General features: G+C 54.8%; 2 protein-coding genes across 12 annotated transcripts in view; both read right to left on the bottom strand.

Annotated features, from left to right (window-relative positions):
• Prkd2 (protein kinase D2) overlaps positions 1-5,186 on the bottom strand; it is a 28,902-nt gene extending 23,716 nt beyond the window's left edge. For 6 of the 7 annotated variants that reach the window (XR_008212832.1, XR_008212833.1, XM_052712124.1 and 3 more), the window contains exons 1-4: positions 5,069-5,186; positions 4,217-4,617; positions 1,797-1,935; positions 567-698 (exon numbers count right to left, since the gene is read on the bottom strand). Coding sequence is in view for 5 of the 7 variants with exons in the window: in XM_052712124.1 (XP_052568084.1) it covers positions 567-698; positions 1,797-1,935; positions 4,217-4,456 (511 nt within the window). In the remaining 2 variants the exon portion in view is untranslated. The other variant, XM_052712123.1, reaches the window with a different exon arrangement.
• Positions 5,187-7,161: 1,975 nt separating this feature from the next.
• Strn4 (striatin 4) overlaps positions 7,162-19,487 on the bottom strand; it is a 24,924-nt gene continuing 12,598 nt past the window's right edge. For 4 of the 5 annotated variants that reach the window (XM_052760624.1, XM_052760627.1, XM_052760626.1 and 1 more), the window contains exons 7-18: positions 16,436-16,595; positions 15,782-15,895; positions 15,334-15,449; positions 13,721-13,896; positions 13,599-13,646; positions 12,811-12,932; positions 10,263-10,433; positions 9,998-10,138; positions 9,625-9,723; positions 9,408-9,494; positions 8,102-8,334; positions 7,162-7,883 (exon numbers count right to left, since the gene is read on the bottom strand). In XM_052760624.1, coding sequence (XP_052616584.1) covers positions 8,165-8,334; positions 9,408-9,494; positions 9,625-9,723; positions 9,998-10,138; positions 10,263-10,433; positions 12,811-12,932; positions 13,599-13,646; positions 13,721-13,896; positions 15,334-15,449; positions 15,782-15,895; positions 16,436-16,595 — 1,404 coding nt within the window. In that variant the 3' untranslated portion in view covers positions 7,162-7,883; positions 8,102-8,164. The remainder of the gene's footprint in view (positions 7,884-8,101; positions 8,335-9,407; positions 9,495-9,624; positions 9,724-9,997; positions 10,139-10,262; positions 10,434-12,810; positions 12,933-13,598; positions 13,647-13,720; positions 13,897-15,333; positions 15,450-15,781; positions 15,896-16,435; positions 16,596-19,487) is intronic. The other variant, XM_052760625.1, reaches the window with a different exon arrangement.

Genomic DNA, 19,487 nt, shown 5'->3' with positions numbered 1-19,487 from the left:
GGTCCCTGGCTGACACGGGCTGGCTCTTCCATCACCTCACCTCGAGATCTCAGCAGTGGCTAGAGTACTTGTCACTCTTGTAGGGGACCCAGGTTCAGTTCCTAAAGCCCATGCACGTGATGCAACAGACATGTAGTCAGGCAAAACACCCGTGCATATAACATACAAATAAATAATAAATTAAAAAAAAATTCCCTAAATGCTTACTCTGGGAGCCCCATCTTCCTATGCCCTCCCCATCTCCAGACCTGAACCAGACCCCTCCCCTGCTCTGTCCAGGAACCCTTAACTTCAGTTACCAAGGATCGCCTCCTAGGCCCTGTACCCATTCCAGAGCCAGGAGCCCGGGGCCTCTCACTAGTCCACAAACTTAGCCCAAGAGCCCTAACCTAGCCCGCTAGCCCCACCCCCTGGGCTCCGCCCACAGACTTGAATCCCACCCTCCCCCAAGTTCTCTCTCAGCGCTTACCTCGTCCATCTTCTAAGCTCCACCCCTTGACCTGAGCCCAGTCCCAGGCGCAGCCTTCCCACCCTCCCGGGTTCCGCCCAGTCCCTTAGCCCCTCACCATCGCACTTGAGGCCCTGGCGCACAAGACCGAAGAGCATCTCCCCACAGTGGTCGCAGAAGGCGGGAGCACGGTACGAGTGCACAGTGAGAGCATGTGGGCGGATCTGGAAGTCCTCGAAGGTGGCCGAGGCTGTGGGCAAGGAGGAGGCACATACACTTGAACAAGAGGGTAGATGCCTGGTCTCACATAGTGAGTTCCAGAACAGCCAGAGCTACATAGTGAGACCCTGTCTCGAAAAAAAAAAAAAAAAACCCAAATAAATAAATAGAACAAAATAGTCCTGGAGCCAGCGAGACAGCTCAGCAATAAAAAGGTGCTTGCTGCCAACACTGATGATCTAAGTCCCGATCCATGAGTCCATTTGGTATATCAATTCCCAGAAGTTGTCCTGTACACACAGACACACACACACACACACACACACACACACACACCCCAAATCCCAGAAGCTCTCCTTTACACACACACACACACACACACCCCAAATCCCAGAAGCTCTCCACACACACACACACACACACACACACACACACACACACACACACACTAAAGGTAAAACAGCTTTGGTGGGCTGAAGGTATGGCTCACTAGTACAGACCTTGTCTTGCATGTGCAAGGTGCTAGGTTCAATCCCCAGTATCACAAAGAGAGGGGGCTAACTATCTAGGTCCAACGGTACACATCTTTATTCTCAGTATTCCAGAGTTAGAGGCAGGAGGAGCTCTTTGAGTTCCTGGCCACCCAGGGCTACATAGTAAGACCTTATCTCAAATAAATAAACATAAACTAAGCTAATTGGTTTCCCCAAGACTTCTAAAGGGGCACATCTCTTGATGAGTTCCATCCCAACTTTTTAAGATTGTTGACTTCACGGGTTTTTATGTGTATGGTGTTTTGTCAGCATTTGTGCCTGTGGAGGTCAGAAGAGGGCCTCAGATCCCTTGGGACTAGGGTTTTACAGTTTGTGAGCTCCTGTGTGAATGCTGAGACTCGAACCCCAGTGCTCTGAAAGAACAACAAGTGTTCTTAACCACTGAACCAACTGTCCAGCCCAAATGTCTCACTCTTTAGCCCGAGCTGGCCTTACACATACAGCACTTCTCTTGTCTGGGCCTCGGGAACGCTGGGATTACAGGTGAGCCCCACCATGCCCACCCTCAGCCACCTCTCCCAGAGGCCTGGCCCCGTGCCCGAGGCCCCGCCCCCAGGGTGACCGCCGCTTCTCACCCGACAGAACCACCTCCACCAGGTCGCCCTCCTGGATATCTGCAGCTGATCGCACCAGCTGCAGGAGGTTGGCCGATGTGGGGTCATGTTTGAAGAGCAGGATCTTGTCGTACAGGCTGTAGAAGCCACACTCCGGGAACTGAGGGGCAGGGAGGGAGGGGGGTGGCGACAGAAAAGCTCAGAGCTGCCTGCCACGGCGGCGGCAGCCTACTTGAACCCTCTAGGGGCAGAACTGGCTGTTTCCCCCGGAAACCGAGACCCTACAGCCCACCGCTTCCTGCCTGGCCCCTCCCAACCCCAGCTCGAGCCAGCAGGATGCTGGGGCCCCAGGTGTGCTGGATTGGAGCACTGGCCAGTCTGGGGGCGCGACTGGCAAGGGGAGGGCTGAGGGCCAAAGCTGGGGGGGGGGGGCGGTTTAAAGGCTCCAGGAGCAGAATAGACACTTTGAATTTTCCAGAGCTGGCGGGACACTGAGTGATCACCCCCTCTTTCGGCCACATCTCCACCCCAGCTTCCTTCCTGAATCCATTGTCCCTGTTACCTGGCTCTTAGCCCAGTATTGGAGCAGAATGAACTAGAAAGGGGGGGGCTAGGAGTTTTTTTTGGGGGGGTGCTCAAGATAGTAGAGGTAAGAAGGCCTCCCCTCATCCAATGCTCCAAAACCCAGGTGTCCGGGTCCCAGCTTGGGAAGGGGCAGGAAATGAAACCCTGTAAAACAGAAAGTGAAACCGCCCAGGTGGGGCACCGGGACGGAAGGCAGGCAGGAAGGGGCCCTAAACAGCACCTGTACCCCGGGAAGAGCAGAAAACAAACTAGGCTGGGCCTGAGGAGGGGAGGCTGGGAATCTGAACTCTGGTACCAAGAATTTCACTCCAGGCACAATGTACAGGAGCCCGAGCCCTGCTTCCCATTAAGCCGGCTGATTTAAGAATGCCAGCTGAGCTGGACTTTGGGGAGTTGGTGGGCACAGCTCCCCCTGCACCCCAATCTTCTACAGAAAGCCAGTACTGCCTTGCCCCTCATGGTGACTTAATCTAGTTTGTTTATTTCTCTTTTCTTTTTTTCCCCTTGAGACAGAGTCTGGAAATGCCCTAGCCTGACTTAAAGCTCGCGATGCTCCTTCTCAGTGCTGGGATTACAAAAGTACCAGGCCCGGGAGGTCTTTCTCTAAACTAGTTCCACCGGCTGGAAAAAATGGAGGAGGTGGCCCTGTTCCTTCTGCTTCCCCGAAGCCCAAAGGATCCAGTTCCAAGAGCCTGAGAAAAGCCTAAATCCGGATGTTTTTGGATTCCAATGTGCTCTCACTCTAGAATTATACATTCTGGGTTCCAGCTGTAACTGTCCTGTTATTATCAGTGTCATCTAGGATTCTTACGATGTAGCAACACTATAAACTTAAGATTCTAATACTTGAATGCCTTAGTATGAAAAGATCTCACTATCTAACTTCTTAGGACTCCAGAGTTCTCCATTTTCACAATCAGGCACTTGAACTACACACAAGCACCACCACCACCCTGGGATGGGGGTTGGGGTGGGAATGGAACCCAGGGCTTTTGCTTGCTAGGCAAGTGCTCTACCAGCCTGGTCATAACTGCTGGTTGTTTTCTGAGACAGGATTTCTTTGTGTAGCCCTGGCTGTCCTGGAACTCACTCTGTAGACCAAGCTAGCCTTGAACTCACAGAGATCCACCTGTCTCTGCCTCCCGAGTGCCCGGGATCACAGGGGTGTGCCGCCACCACCGTCCCGCCTGGTTGTAACTTTTAACGTTCCTAGGATTTGGGCATCCCGTCCTACTTGGTTCCCTCTTGACACTCAGGGGAGGGATCGTGATATCTAAAGCTAAGAGGAGCATGCGGAAGCCGTGATTAGGAGAGCAGGTAAAGTCTGCAGGGCTTCTGGGGGTGCCGAGAGGATACACAAGGAGTGCCTTGCTCCTTCACACCCCATCTTAGGCCTGGGAAAGGGTAGAGGTTGTACTCGAGACCTTGCTTGCCCCTGGCAGCTTGTCCACACACCCACACCCACACATGTCACCCGATCACCATGGCCAGTATGGCTTCAGTTTCTACTGTTTCCAAAGAACGGAGGCCCAGGGCGGGACCATCAGAAGGGGTCCCCCTGATCTGCAGCTCCCACTTGCGCCTTCCTCCCCACTCCACACCTGGCAAGGCCCCTCCCTTCCTCCCTGCCCGCTGCAGAAAACAACAACAAGCAGCGACACGCAATTTGGGGAGGCCTCTGGGGCACCCCACCCCTACCTGGGCCTCTCTCAAACCAGTGGTGGAGTGAGGACACAACCGGGGAGTAGTGCCCCTCCTCGGCTCAGTCACCCAGGCCCCTTTCTCCCCCTCCCAACAAGCCCCAGGCCCCTTCTGAAGCCTCCTCTCCTTTATGAGGAGAGCCCCTATGCACTCACCTTTTGGTCCACGATAGAACAGGCTAGTTGCTTCACATGAGCTAACTCGGAGGCTGCCGGCAGCAGCACGAACTCCCGGGTCAATCCGATCTGGATGTGGAAGGAGACCCCCGGGCCCGGGGTCGGGATCTGAGGCAGCAGAGGTGGCGGCGACTGGAGCTCCAAGCCACCGGGGGGCGGAGGAGACCCGGGCACCGGAGAACCCGGGACTCCGGCGGGATGGGAGGGGGCGGCGGCCATGGGGGCCAGACCCCGACCTGCCGCCCGGAGCTCGACCTGCCGCCCTGAGCTCGCTGAGGAACCTGGGACCTAGATCCGAGCGCTCTCGTGCGGTGGTGGTAAAAACGCAGGCATCTGAGAGAGAAATCTGTCAGGTTGAGGGACTGGAGGATGGCGGGACCCTGGGCAATAAGAGAAAAGGAATCTAGTGGGTCAAACGCCCGGGGTTAAGGGAGCACAGATCAGAAAGAAAAGTAGTGGTTTGGAGGGTACCCAGAGATCGGAAGACTGCAAGAAACCAGAAAAGAAAATCGGGTCGGGCAGGGTCCCTGGAATCAAAAGACCCCCACGATCCAAGGCCCCTGGGAGAAAGAAGGTTGAAAGCGGAGCAGGGGGATCCCAGGATCCAGTGGGTTTGACGGCAGGCTCGAACGCAGAGCGGCCCGAGGATGCTCTGCCGTGTGGGTAGAAAGCAGGAGTCTTTGGTCAGGGACCTAGTGGATCATAGGGACCCGGCTGGCTCAGGGATGGGGAGAGAGGGGTCCCCAGGGCCAGGGCTGAAAGAAGAGACTCTCACAGGTCGCGAAAGTTGGAGAAAAGTTGGGTCAGGGGCGGCGAAGAAGGGAGCGTTACCGGAGGCGGGGCGGGTGAGGGGCAAGGGAGGGTCGCACAGCGCGGTGGCTTTTTTCCCCCCTTCAAAGTTTAAGTCGGCGGCAGCGGCCCAGAAGGAAGTCTGGGGAACGACGGCGCAGCCGGCCAATCAGCACGGGGCTCCGTGACGTCACGGGGCGGAGCCTTCACCGAGGGGCCTGGGGCGGAAGGGGAAGGCGGGACCCCGCACTAGGGAGTTGGTGTGGAGTGGGGGGGTTGGGGGGGTATCTGGTGGCTGGGGTGGGAGGAGGGCGGAAGGTCCAGCGCTTCCTCCGCTCGCTCCAGTCTGGAAAGTTGACTTGTCGCAGCAGTCCGCCGCCGCGGACGGGAGGGGCAGGCGCTTGGTCGTTCAAAGAGGGAGCTGTCAGGCTGGCCCGCATCCGGCGCCAACCCCAGGGAAAAGGTCGGAATTCGGTGTCAAGTCCGGTGGCTTGCCGGCTCTTGGTCCTATACCCCCACCCCACGTCCCCAGCTCAACAACACACCAGTACACAGGGGGGAAGTGGAGGCCTCAGGATGCACTGGAGAGCTTAGCCTCATGTCTGTCTCCAGCGAGTTGAAAGGGGCACGGAGAACCCCCAACCAAGGCGGCATGCCAAAGGGCAACACCACTTCATAGACCTCTCATGAGACTTGACCGGTGCCTACATCTTTCCGGCTGTGTGGCTTGAGGTAGGGGCTTCCCCACTGTGAGCCTTCCTTCCCCTGTCAGGAGGCTGTATTTCAGAGATGGAATACAGGTGCCTGGAACACAGCTAGTCCAGCTGATGTTGCTGCCCTTAAATTTTGCAGAGAGAAGGGAGTCATCAAAGCCACTCAGGGGCTTCTGGCTGGGCCTCTTAAGTGAATCGTCCAGCACCTGGCTAGTGAGGTGGCTCAGTGGGTAAAGGCGCTTGCCACCAGGCTCACTGGCCTGAGTTCAATCCTGGAGACTAATAATCAAAGGAGAACCAGCTCCTCTGGGTTGTCCTGACCTCCACCCTTCTCTGAAATAAATAGTGCAACGCCAGGAAATCTAAAAAGTTAACATTACTGAGAGCCCATGAGCCAGGCCTGTGTAATCAAGCCCATCTCCATCAGGAGCAATTCTGACTTCTACTAATAATCAGGCAGAGGCTACCAGTTAGTTTCCACATCCAGGAAGCTGGAGTTTCAGAGCGGCGACTTGTCCACAAGAGCCCCCCTTATGGTTCAGTGCTGCTGGGGGCAGCTGAGGTTGGTACAGTGCTGGCTGTCACCACATCCGGGGAGCAGGGGCTGGGGAAGGAAGTCTGAGGCTGGAGTGAAAACCCAAACTACCACCTGGGGAAGCTGCAGAGAGCCCGAAGGGATGGGGGGAGGCAAGGCCACGTGGAGCTCACAGTCTGGTCGCTTGAGTGTCACTAAAAATCACATACCCACCTGCACCTTCTCCTAGACGGGCAGTCCCCAGTAGGACCACTGGCTCGGGACTTGGACTTACAGTCCTTTTTACCCCTTGACCCTTCTGAGGGGCTAGAAGGTGGAGGGTGTGGGGCATGCTGTGCCTGCTGGCTGGAGTCACCTCACTCTTTCTCTGTAGTGTGGACTCCCAGCCCCACTCCACTTTCTGAGGCCATGAAGATGGCGAGGACGAAGGCCTAACCCTACAGGTTGACACTAAACCGAGGGGAAGGGGAGGGCCTCTGCATTGCTATGCGGACCAGGTACCTGCATGTCCTCCACAGAACCTGCCTGTTCTGTCAGTCCAGGAATGGGTATGGGGCAGGAAAGGGCTTTGGTTCTTATTCTGAGCTCCTGAACAGGCAAGGGGTCTTCATCTAAACTGTTTATTGCCACAGCACAGCATTTCTTCACCAGTGTACTGCCCCCTCCAAAGTCATGGTTAGTGAAAGAAAGGAGGGCTCAAGAGATGTGGTCCTGTGTTCCACTCCCGCCCTTCCACTGGCATGGCACCCAGCTTCACCCCCACCCCACTCCATCACAGAACCCCAATCCATCTCCTTCTCCTCAGACTCCACTCAGCCAAGGCAGAGGGAGTGACCCCCCCCCCCAAGGTCCCCTATCCCCTTGACAGATGGCCTGAGGAACCTATCTTACTCCAAAGGGTTTATTGAGACAGTTTTTTCACATACAAGTTGGGGGCAAAAGGGACGGGGCTTATAAACAGGAACCTGAAGGGGGAACCAAGGGCACAAGGTGGAACCCAAATAAAGAGTGAAATAAATAGAGGCAAAAGTGTGGAGCTGGGACAAGACTGACGGACTATCACACAGTGATAACGTGGGGTGGGCGCCGTTAAAATCCCATTCATTTATACAGATAGACAGCGAGCTAGGGGTCCGGGGCCCACTCCACCCTCTACATCTCAAGGAGGGCCTGTGGCTGGGAGAGCGCCCCAGAGGAGTGGAGGCCCTCCCCAGGAAGGCCTGGCCCCAGAGGCTTGGTTAGTGTTGGAAGCAGGAGGAAGGGACTGAGGTCCAAGAGGACAGCCTGGGGCCCACACAAGAGGGCCACAGGAGACCCCTCTCTCTCAGCACAGCCCTTCATCTGATGGGTGAAGGAGGGGTGGCACTCTAGGGTGGAGCCTGGTACCTTCTATTGTCTTGGAAAAAAACAGATCCCCAAGGACACCCAGCCCTGGCTGTGCCAAACTCAGGAGACAGCTATATCAGGAATTAGGGCTGGGGCATGAGCAGAAACCCCAGAGGCCATCCTCAAGGGGTAATTCCTGGGGAAAGGGCCATTAGCACCACCAGGCTCCAGGAAGATGAAAGAGGCCGAGACTCTGAGCCTCTCAAGAGAGGCTGGGGGCTGCCTGCAGAGACAGAGGGAAGGCAGCTGGTTAGGATAGAGTTCTACTCTAGCCCCAATCCCTCCCGTCTTCTCAGAGAAGCCTCACTCTCATAGGACTGTGGGCTTTAACCCAACTCAAACTGAAAGGCAGTGGGTCACAGAGGAGGGGGGTGTCTTCTGGGGCAAGGACACTGGGTTTCTGCATTCCTACCTAGAATACAAACGGCCTCTGGTCCTTACCTCAGCCCCACCGGCCTGGCCCCGCTCCCTGCCACTGTGTAGCCAGGGCGAGGCCAGGAGGGATCATACGAAGACCTTGGCTAGGGCGTCAGCACCAGCACTGGCGATAAGGGCCTTGCTGGGATGGCAGGCCACTGCATGGATGGCCTCCTCATGCTTCTTGCGGTGGGCGGTGATCTCCTGCACACATGTCTTGTTGTCGAGGCTCCATAAGCGCAGAGAGCAGTCGTGACCTGCACAGGTGTGGAGCAGAAGCGTCTGTTACCAAGCTTCAGCTCAGACCTGGGTTTTGAATCCTTCACCTGGCCTCATGGAAAGGCCTTGAGAGGGAGGCAGCTTAGCCCTCTTCCTTCCTCCCATGGCTCTGCCCGAAGGGCAGCCCTTCTGTCCCCATCCTGTCAACCACTCTGCTATCCGCCAAGCACACATATGGAGGACCGCTGGAGGACCGCTGCACACCGACAGGCAGCTCTCGGACCGCAGGGTGACTGAGCACCAACAGCTCACAGTGGTACGCTGTGGCTCGGGGGCTGTGAACGGGCCTGGCCAGCCCAAGGCCCTGGGTTCCATCCCCAGCACAGCAGGGAAGAAAGAGAACAGCAGACACTATCTCTAGGTGACAGGCGGAAAGACATGGCTGGGGGAGGGGGCCTTCCAGGTAGAGGGATGGCCAAGGAGGGGCTGGGGCAAGCAGCCAGCGAGGGCTGAGAACTGCAGGGAATTGAGGGTGGAAGTGGAGCCAGCAGAGCGCCTGGGCGTGAGAAAGCGTGACTAGCCTGAAGCTCCGCTCCTCAAGTTAGCCCAGCTCCAGGGACTCAGCCCAGAAAGCAGGGCCTCAGATCTGAAGCTTGTCCGTATCAGGGCTGGGTCTGAGGCCACTGGGCAGGGAACAGGAGGCCTGGGGTGTAGCTGCTCAGTCAGCACATGGCAACATCAGGCAGAGCGAGCTGGGATCTGCTTACAGCCTCCACCACCGCGTGCACATCTGCAAACACATCTGCACACACTCACTGCACCTGACACTGTCTGAGGGACCTGTCTCCCCATTCTAGAGTAGACAGCTACTGAGCCTGTATCTGAGAGCAGAGAGGGACCACGTGCTCAAACTTGAGGGGATCTGGTCCATCACCTCACACCTGTAACACAAGGACAAATCCCTAGGCAGGGAGGGATACCACGGACAGCCGATGAGAATGAGGCAGGACTTCTAGCACGTTCAAGGGTGGAGCTGCCTGCCACGGCTGCAGCCCCTTCTCTTTGCCTCCAACCCTCCTGGGGAAGGGGCAGCAAGAGGGGCCCAACTTACTTCCTGACATCAAGAACACGCCATTGGGGTCCACGGCTAGGCAGGTGACTGCGTCCAGGTGGGCAACCATGGAGTGCACGGATTTACCTGAGGGAGGGACAGAGAGTGGCTGGCAGTGGCCCCCTCTACAGGCCGTGTCGGGGAAGGTGAGGATGTGGCGGTCTGACCGTCCCCTCCCGATCCCCAGAACGCGGTGAGGGAGGAGGCCGGGCCTCACCTGTGCGGTTGTCCAGGAACCGGATGCCCCTATCGTCGTGCGCAGTGATGGTGACGGGCTGACTGGGGTGACTCACCACCTGGTTGATCTGTGTTGGGCCTGCGAGGAAAGTGGGGAGAGGGAGGGACTGAGGAGGGAACAGGACTGGGACAGCGGAGGAGGGGCAGGCCACTTCTGCAATTGGGAACACACTGCCCAGCCCACTGTGTCAGGCTGGCTGGCCGCCACTGAGCCTTGCTTCCTTCCTGCTTGTGGCCCCTGAGGGCCCACGGGCAACGTTCTGATCTCACTGACGGCTAGGGCCCCAGAGCTACAGGAGGAACTGGGGTCCTATGGGCGTTCAAACCCTCGTCCCACTGGCCTGCCTGCTCACCACTGCTCCCTCGGGACTCCAATGTGAGGAGGGCGCTGCCAGCTTCCAAGTCATAAAGAACGGTGTCACCAGAACGAAAGGAGGCCACAACATGGGCAGGCTCGGTGCTGGTGAAGGCCACTGAGGTGGGGATCCCGTGCTCTGAGAGTACAGAGAAGAAAAGGCTCTCAAGGAGCCGGTCTTACCCTGTGGCTGAAGGTCCTCTCAGGGGCCACCTTAGCCTGGGCTCTGCATCCTGCTTTGAGACAGTGGGGTCAACACTCACCTCCAGACATGGGGAAGGTGCAGAGGCAGCTCGGACCACTGCTGCTGGGGTCCCAGATGCGGACGGTGCCGTCAGCGGAGCAGGATGCTAGGCGCTGGGAGGTGGGACTGAAAGCCAGACCCCACACAGCGTCCCCATGGCCTTCCAGGACGTGGCTCAGCACGCTGGGGTCTGGGCAGGCCAGGAGGAAAGAGACTGTTAGTGAGGCCAGCCCCACCCCATGGCCCAGGGGCTGCCGCTCTGCTGGGACCCAGGCCGCTGCCCACTGCCCAGGAGTTCCTCTGCGCAGATTCTAGGGCACAGGAAGCAGCTCGACAACTTAGAAGATGAGGCTTCCGAGTTCACTGTCTCCCCAGGGCCAAGGTCAGCAGCTCAGGGCACCAGGGCAGGAGGGGCAGTGTTGTCTCTGTTGACCAAGGGTAGCCTGCCCTTTATCCCCTAGAGTGTCTTTTCTTGCTGGGTTCTCAGCCTCTGCTGCTCAAAGGACCTTCTGTGGCCTCTCTATCCGTTAAGACTCCACACAGGTCTGGGTCAAGTCCAGCTAAGACCTGAAGTATGGCAGTTCACTTAGGACTGACCCTTGACCTTCCCAGATAACTGGTACCTTGACAGTAAATACAACTCGACTCTGCCACAACAAATATAGCACAAGGCCATATTCAAGAGTAAAACAACTTTGGGAAGGCAGAGGCAGGCAGATCTCTGTGAGTTCAAGGCCAGCCTGGGCTACAAAGCCAGTTCTAGGACAACCAGGGCTACACAGAGAAACCCTGTCTCAAAAAAACCAAAACCAAAACAAACCAACAACAATAAAAAACAGGACAGAGGTGGGGCTGGAGAAATGGCTCAATGGGTAAGAGCATTTGCTCCATGCCAGGTTTGGTTCCCAACACCCAAAGGTGGCCCACAGCCCTCTGTAACACACACACACATCTGTAACACACACACATCTGTAACACGTAAGAAGAACGAAGCAGGCACCAGTGAGCAGGGCAAGGGCACCGAGAGTGAAGGACCCTGGGCACCTCTTCACTTAAAAATAATGAGCTACTTAAAAGTTTTAAAAACTTTTACAGCCAAGCAATGGAGATGCACGCCTTTAATCCCAGCACTCAGAAGGCAGAGGCAAGAGCATCTCTGTGAGGTGGAGGCCAGCCTGGTCTACAAAGCAAGTTCCAGGACGGCCAGGACTACACAGAGAAACCCTGTCTTGAAAAACCAAACCAAACAAATGAAACATTTTTATTTAAGCAGACCTTGAGTTTGTTTCTTTTTATTTTTAGTGATTTATTATTATTTTATGTGCATTGGTGTTTTGCTTACATGTATGTCTGTACAAGGGTGTCAGATCCCCTGGAACTGGAGTTACAGTTGTGAACTGTCGTATGGGTGCTGGGATTTGAACCCGGGTTCTCTGGAAGAGCAGCCAGCACTCTTAACCACTGAGACATCTCTACAACCCCCCAGAGCTGGAGTTTATTAAAAGATATTCTTTATGTAGTCCCAGCTGGCCTAGACCTCACACTTTCTAGACCAGGCTGGCCTTGAACTCACTGAGCTCTGCCTGCCTCTGCCTCCAGAGTGCTAGAATTAGAGATGTGCACCACCACACTCAACCTATAAGACATTTAAAAAAAAAAAAAAGTATTTAAATAATTTTTTCATCAACTATATTGTGATCATATTCCCTCCCAAATCTTCCAAGATTCTCCCACCTCCTTACCCACCCAACTTCATGCTCTTTCTATCTCAAAAAAGTAAGAGAAACAAAAATCAAAATAGACAAACTAAAGACAGAGGATAAAAGACAAAAATTGCCAAAAATAAACAAAAAAAAAAAAAAAATCAACCCCAACAACATGGAGTCTATTTTGTGTTGTCCAACTATTCCTGGGCATGGGGCCAGCCCTGGAATGTGATGATACACCCAGGGATACTGATCAGAGAGACTGACTCCCTTTCTCAGCAGGAATCAATCGCAAATAGCTTCTTAGTTAGGGACGGGACTTGGTGTCCACTTCTAGTGAAAGACATTTTTGTTTGTTTGTTTTGGAGACAGGGTTTCTCTGTGTAACAGTCCTGGCTGTCCTAGAACTCCCTCTGTAGACCAGGCTGGCCTTGAACTCACGGAGATCCACCTGCCTCTGCCTCCAGAGCGCTGCCTGGCTCCTCCACTTAACTCTTCAAAGGGATCAAAGACAAAGTCTAAACTCTCTGCCATGTGGTGCCACTGATGCCTCCCTCTCAGCTCACTTCCTATGTTTCTAATAAACCCTCCACTGACCACGATGAGACCCTGGCTAGTCCCCAAGAACAGAGTCCACCAAGCTGCCAAAGCCCACTGTGGCCCTGACTTAGGCTCTCCTGTCTCGGCTCTCCAAAAGGCCAGCTCATGCTGATTCTCAGATGCTGCCCAACCCTCCCCTCACCACTACCCCTCCTGCCCATCTCCCTCTGCCCCACCCACTAATGCTAAATCAGACTGGGAACGCTGGAGCTGCTTCCCAGGGCTGTGACATGGGAGGGTGTGGGCAGGGTCTATCCTCACCGTAGCCATCATATGGGTCCATGTTGAGGTCTGGAATCTTCCAGCTGTGGATGCGGGCGTCAGCCCCACCGCTGTAACAGTACTCGCTGTTGCTGCCCACGGTGACTGCCAGCACGGGGCCCCTGCAGGTACAAGGGCAGGTGATGGAGGGGGGCGGCTACGACTTGGGCCTGCCTTGCTCACAGGAGCTGGAGGGTTTCTCCTAGCTATTTGTTTGGTGGTTTTTCAAGACAGGGGCTCTCGTGTAGCCCTGGCTGACCTGGAACTCACTCCGTAGACCAGGTTGGCCTCGAACTGACAGAGATCCGCCTGCCTCTGCCTCCTGAGTGCTAGGGTGAAAGGCGTGCGCCGTCATACCCAGCTCTCTTAGCTATTTTTAAAAATAGTTTAAATTTATTTGTTGTCACATATCACAATGTACATGTGGAGGTCAGAGGACAATTTTCCCACCCTGGGGATCACACTTAGAAGCAGGTACCTTTATCCACTGAGCCGTCTCATCAGTCTCCTTTCCTAGGTGTGTTTTAAGGACGCCAAAGGGAATCTGGCCTCTATGCTCTGGCAAGGCCACCTGGGAAAGCTGCCTGTCTCCTGTCCTTTGCCTTTACTGCTCAGAAGGGCCTCAGTGAAACCACATGGGAATCAACATGGTCCCCGAGTAAGGGTGTACTGAGGTTCCACTATACAGAGGGCCCGGAATGGAGACTGCTGCTCCAGGTCTCCAGGGCAGCAGGCAGCATTAGCCCATGCTGCTGGGATCCAGGGCTTAGAACAGGCTCAGGCCCTACCTGTGAGCACGGAAAGCATGAATCGGCTCCACGTCTAGGGCAGCATTTCTGTGGGAAAGAGGAACTCCGTCACTGAGACCCCAGGTCCTAGGGCCCCACCCCCTCCAGGGTGGCATCCTTACTTCTTGGCTGTAACTGCCTTCTGCAGGTTCCACAGTTTAAGTGTGCCATCCTCAGAGGCAGTGAGCAGTGCTGACTGGCTATGGTGGAAGGCCAGTGAGCGGATGCCATCGTAGTGTGAGCGGAGAGTAAACTTGGGGTTCCATGTCTTCTTGAAGGCGTCTTTGCTGTCAGACAGCTGGGGATGGGGAGCTGCCTCAGTGTCCTCTTGTATATCCCAGCACTCACACAGACATTGATGCCACCCCATTCAGACTGGAACTGACTGGCCCCAGCCTGCCCGCCCTTCTGCAGGCCAAGAAGAGCCCTTCACACACTCAGCAGGTTTCAGCAGCATGGGAGGGTCTGAAGGGGCCAGGGGAGCCTAACTCTTTGGGGCCTCACAGTTCAGAGACCCCTCAGGAAGACAGACAGGTCCTAAACACACAGAACCAGGAACTCTGAGCATGAGGAGGGGACAACAAGGCAGCCTACCCTCCTCTAGGGACCAAGAGGCTCTTGTGAGGTAGTGACAGATAAGCAGGACTTAACCAGCACCAGGCAAGGAGAAAGGGACTGAAGAAAGAAGCTGTGTGTTAAAGGCCCTGGGCAGGAGGCAGCAAGGCCGGGACACACAACATTCAAAATCGTGCACACAAAAGGAAGCCAGAAAGGTCAATCGCAGGCAGAACAGTGGGTCCCACTCAGAAACATGCACTTTGTCCATCCCGAGCAAAAGCCCCAGACAAACAATGCTGCAGAGCAGTGGGATAACCGCTGGTCTTGGCCTCGCTAAGGGGGCCGGGATTGGGGGAGGTCAGAGTAACTGCAGACAGGTCCCCAAGCTACAAAGCCCTAGGGAACAAGCCCTGACTGGGGTTTTGACAGGCCCCTGGCAGGGGAGGCTGGGAAGCAGAGCCATCATCAGGCCCTGGGACACATGCTGTAAGAGCGCGTGTCCTACAAGGTGAAGCTGCTCACCGCGAGGGACAGCCAGGTTTGGGAGACACCAAGAGCTGTCAGGGAAGCCTTAGTGCCTTCAGATCCCCTTCACCTGGGCTCAGCTGGCATTTCTATCACGATTCTTAGGAACTGGAGGATCTGCGCTCAGGTGGGTTCCCCACTCCCTGAAGACCCATGGGGCAGGTTGAGGAACCCTGCAGTACACTCCCAATAGACCCTGCCTAGCCTCACTTCTGCTTTCTACACTAGCCTCCAACCTTACTAGGGTCAGTAACCTGATTATCTTCTGCCCTGGAAAAATGCATCCAAACCCACCCCAGAAAGTCCCAGTGACCTATCCAAGGTGCACAGCACAGAATGCCAGCCACGAGGCCCTTCATTCCAGCCCCTATTCCACTCACAATAGAGGCCTGAGTGGGGAAGCATGGCTGGCAATAATCTCCCCACATCCCCACAGAAGGCATGGGATGAAGAGACTCCTGTGCTTTTCAGAGCCTGCACCACACTGAGGTGTTTGTTTACCAGGCACCCCTCTCTAAGGCATGGTGTGTTAAAGCCTCTTGCTGGGGCTATGGAATGACTTCTCACAGTCCTCACATGAAAGGGACAGAACCCAGACCTGCAACATGGTCAGAGCTGAGCTAAGAACTGATGGGGCACCCCAAGAACTTACATCACAGCTGAGGTCGTTGTCATTGGTGACGGTGAGATCTGCCAAGTCCCCCAGGCTCACCTCCCCGCCCCCGATAGTGTCCATGATGAAGACGTCTGAGGAGAAGCCAAAGGAACCTGGTAGGGGGGGAGGGGTGGGTGGGGCAGACAGGGCCAGGGAGAGAGAGAGAGAGGCAGAGAGAGGCAGAAAGGATGAGGAGCAAGGAAGAGAGGCAGGAAGACAGGATCAAGAATTGCAGCTGGAAAGGAAGACAGGGACGACAGACAGACAGACAGGGGAGGACAGACAAAAAGAGAGGGAAACAGACAGACAGACGACCTTTTGGGACAGGGAGCTGCAGACTGGAGACTGGGCCTTACCTCTGAGGACACAGAAATCCCGGACTTATCTCTGCAGCCCCCCCTCTGTCATGGACCCCAAGGTACTGGAATATGGGGCTGGAGATTACCTTCATGAGGCCGGGGCTGGGGTGTGCCAGGAGGTGGGACAGTCACTTTGGGGGGCAGCCCATCCACATCCCGGAGGTCAGCAAGAATTCCCTGGAGTTTGACTCGACGGCTTTCTGCATGGGTGAGGCATGAGCAAGAATGGCCCACAGCTCTACCCAGTCTTTCATGGAAGCCCACCCCACTGCGGCTGGCCTTCCTGCAATAGTGGAAGCTCTAAAGCACTGACCCCAGGGAGAGACAGGCTGAGGAAGCAGACTGGCAGGGACCCAGTGAGAGGTGGCAGGCAAATCCGGGTTCTACCCTAGGCCCAGGGGACCCCAAGGCCCTTTTGGCCAGGAGTCAGACAGGAAGACACAGTCCCATGCCCCTTCTCCACCCTCAGTTTTCATCCTGCCCCCTGCTTGAGTTGGACAGGCACTGGACACTTGCTGTGAGGACTGGAGCTTGACTTCTGCAGAGCTACTTGAATACAGCGTGCAGGGACTTTCCAGGGAAGGGTAAGGGCCTGGACCTGGCTTGGGATTGAGCTATCCTTGAGCCACCTCAGGAAGTACATCCGCCTAGGAATGTACAGAGCCCCGGACAGGAAGCAGCTGAAGCATGTAGGGTCAGAGCCTGTCTTAGCCAGGCCTGTCAGTCAGTCAGCAACTCACCCAGCTCATGGGGGTTCCCCTCTGCAGCACAACGTCGAGGATCTGGAGACCCCTCTCCATCTTCTCCTGAGCCCAGGAAATCAAACTCATTGATGGCATCTTCTGAGTCATCTTCCTCATCCTCATCCTCCATTTCAGGCACCAGGGCCTTGGAGGGGAGCTAGAGTGGAGAAAGGGCTGGAGTTCAGAGATCAAACCCAGCCACTTCCCGGGAAAGACAAGCCCTCAGCCCATTTCCCACAGCCTAGATCTGGAGACTGCGGTGGGCCCTCCTCTACCACAGCACTGGGCATTCTCATCCCCCCTTACAGCTTTGCTGGGCCCCTCCCTAACACATGGCTCTCAGGAAGTCGTATGATACAAGTCCTGGGGGTATACAAAGACATACAGGGGAAATGATCAGAACCCTCTACATCCACTCTGGGCATAAAGCTAACTGTGACAACACACACTTGTCACTCAGCTGTGTGCTTGAGCAAGAACTAGAGATTCACGGAAGGAGCTTACAGACATAGCTTCATTCTACCTCACAGCGCTGTGAACAGTGACCCAAACTACTACCCTCCTTCCCATCCTATATGTGTGGGAACCAGCTAGACAGAATGAAGCCAATTGCTCCAGGTCCCCAAATTCAAACTGGACTCCAAAATGGGCAGCACCAACAGACTGTGGTGCCCCAGAACACAGTTGACTCCCCAATGCGGTCATCCGGAGCGCCTGAATCTAGAAATAACATCTCTCAGGTATCCACGCAAGTGAGCCCACAGGGCACGGGGACAAGAACAGTGAAATGCACAGGCCTCTCGGTATACAACAGTCAGAGGGAAGATGGGTGTGACGGCTCATGCCTGAACTAGTGCTCAGGAGGCTGAGGCAAAAGGATGGCCAGAGTTCTGGGCTAGCCTCAATTACAGTGTGAAACTGTCTCAAAAGCAAACAAATGGGCTGGGATGAAGCTCAGAGACAGAGTGCTTGCCCAGCATGTGTGAAGCCCTAAGTTTGAGCATCACTACCACAGAACACAAAAGCAAAATAAAGCGAAGAATCATTTCTGCTGTGAGGAGCTAAGAGGGCCAATTCCCAGAGGAAGCATCATCCAGACTCAGAAGAAAAGTCCTGAGAGGCTGGGAAGACGGTTCAGCTGACTGCTTGCCTAACAAGCATCAGTTCAACCCCCCTGAAGCAGGTAAAAAGAGAGGTATGCAGTATGTCCTTGCCTTGCAATGCAGTGCCGAGGAGAGGGAGGCAGCACTTCTGAGGCTTGCTAATCAGCCAGCCTGGAGGCTCATCAGCAAGTCCAGGCTCAGTGAGAAACCTGTCTCAATAACACAAGGTAAGCCAGACATGGTGGTGCACGCCTTTAATCACAGCACTCACAGCACTTGGGAGGCAGAGGCAGGGGGATATCTGTAAGTGCTAGGCCATCCTGGTCTACATATCAAGCTCCAGGATAGCCAGGCCCACACAGGGAAACTCTGTGTCAAAAACACAAAGAACAAGCTGTGATGGCCATTCTTGGTTGTCAGCTGACTGTGTCTGGGATTAACTAGAACCCAAATAGACGGGCACACCTGTGAGGGGCTTTCTTAATTAAATCATCTGACGTGGGAAGAAGATCCACCTTCAAATCTAGGCCACACCTGCTGGCACCTATAACAAACACGAACATGGAGGAAGAAACTTGCTCTCTGCCTGTCTGCCCTCACTAGCAAGTCCATTCCTTCACTGGCATTAGAGCCTACTTCTAATTCTGGCGTATACTGAAGACCAGCTGAGACACCCAGCCTAGTGGACCGAGAAACTACCGGATCCTTTTTTTTTTTTTTTTTTTAGTTTCTCAAGAGAGGGTTTCTCTGTGTAACCACTGCTGTCACTGTCCTGGAATTTGATCATGTATACCAGGCTGGCCTTGAACTCACAGAGATCCGCCTGCCTCTGCCTCCTGAGAGCTGGGATTAAAGGCGTGCGCCACCACCCCGTACCCCTGGTACTACTGGATTCTTGAACCTTACATTGGTAGATAGTCATTGTTGGACAGGCTGGACCACTGCCTGTAAGCCATTCTAATAAATCTTTCTGTCTTTCTATCAAGCTATCTACAGATTTATATATATCTAGCTGGCTATAGATTTAGTCTATCAGTTCTGTTCCTCTAGAGAACTCTAACTAATACACAGATAATAAATAAAGTAAAACACCAAAAATGAAAACAAACAAACCCAAGAAACCATAAGGTAGATAGCTCGTGAAGAAGCAGACCTTTGGCCTCCACATGAAGTAGCACCTGCATACATATTCATTCTCTCTCTCCTCCTCCCTCCCTCCCCCCATACACGTACAAAAGAAAAAACAGCGGTGTGTGTGTGTGTGTGCATAGAGGCCAGCCTGGTCTACACAGTGAGATTCAGGACAGGCACCAATACTACACAGAGAAACCCTGTCTCAAAATAAATAAATAAATAAATAAAGACAATCCCGAGTGGGGGTGGGGAGAAACAGAAGACTCCAGCATCTGAACCAAGGAACCAGGAAGTCAAGTTAGAGTGCCCACATCAAAGACACCCTTTAGCATTCTGCCTCCTTCAGAGTTCCAGGTCTGTCATTTTGCTCCCATCAGAAGCCCATCTGGACAAGACCCTGTGCTAAGTCATGCTAGGGACCCCAGGGACAGAGTGGAAGTCAAGCCCCCCCCCACCACCACCTCAAAGGTTTGTCAGGGTCCAGAGAAGGAAACCCAGGAGCTCTGGAAGCTCACAAAACACATACCCTGTGGCCCCAGGAGACCCAGGGCAAGACAGAGAAGGGGTGCCTGGACTGAGTGGGAAAGAGCCACATCTGGAAAAGTGGGGATCAGGGAAAGCTCAGGCCTTTCCCACAGCTGGTATTTCTGCCTCCACCTCAGCACATCCTGCAGGAGGCCATCTACAAAGCCACTAGTGCTCCACTGTGGGCTTGTCCCATGACCTGCTCAGAGCTGGGCTGATGCTTAATGGGCAACTAAAGCCACACCACAACCAAGGACAGAATCCTGGAAACAGCACAGGACCATGGA

The sequence above is a fragment of the Peromyscus californicus genome, unplaced genomic scaffold (genome assembly GCF_007827085.1).
Source record: "Peromyscus californicus insignis strain IS unplaced genomic scaffold, ASM782708v3 Scaffold_4__1_contigs__length_199733344, whole genome shotgun sequence".
In the NCBI taxonomy this organism is placed as follows: Eukaryota; Metazoa; Chordata; class Mammalia; order Rodentia; family Cricetidae; genus Peromyscus; species Peromyscus californicus.
Note: the sequence above shows the minus strand (reverse complement) of the source record. Positions and strands in the feature narration are given on the sequence as shown.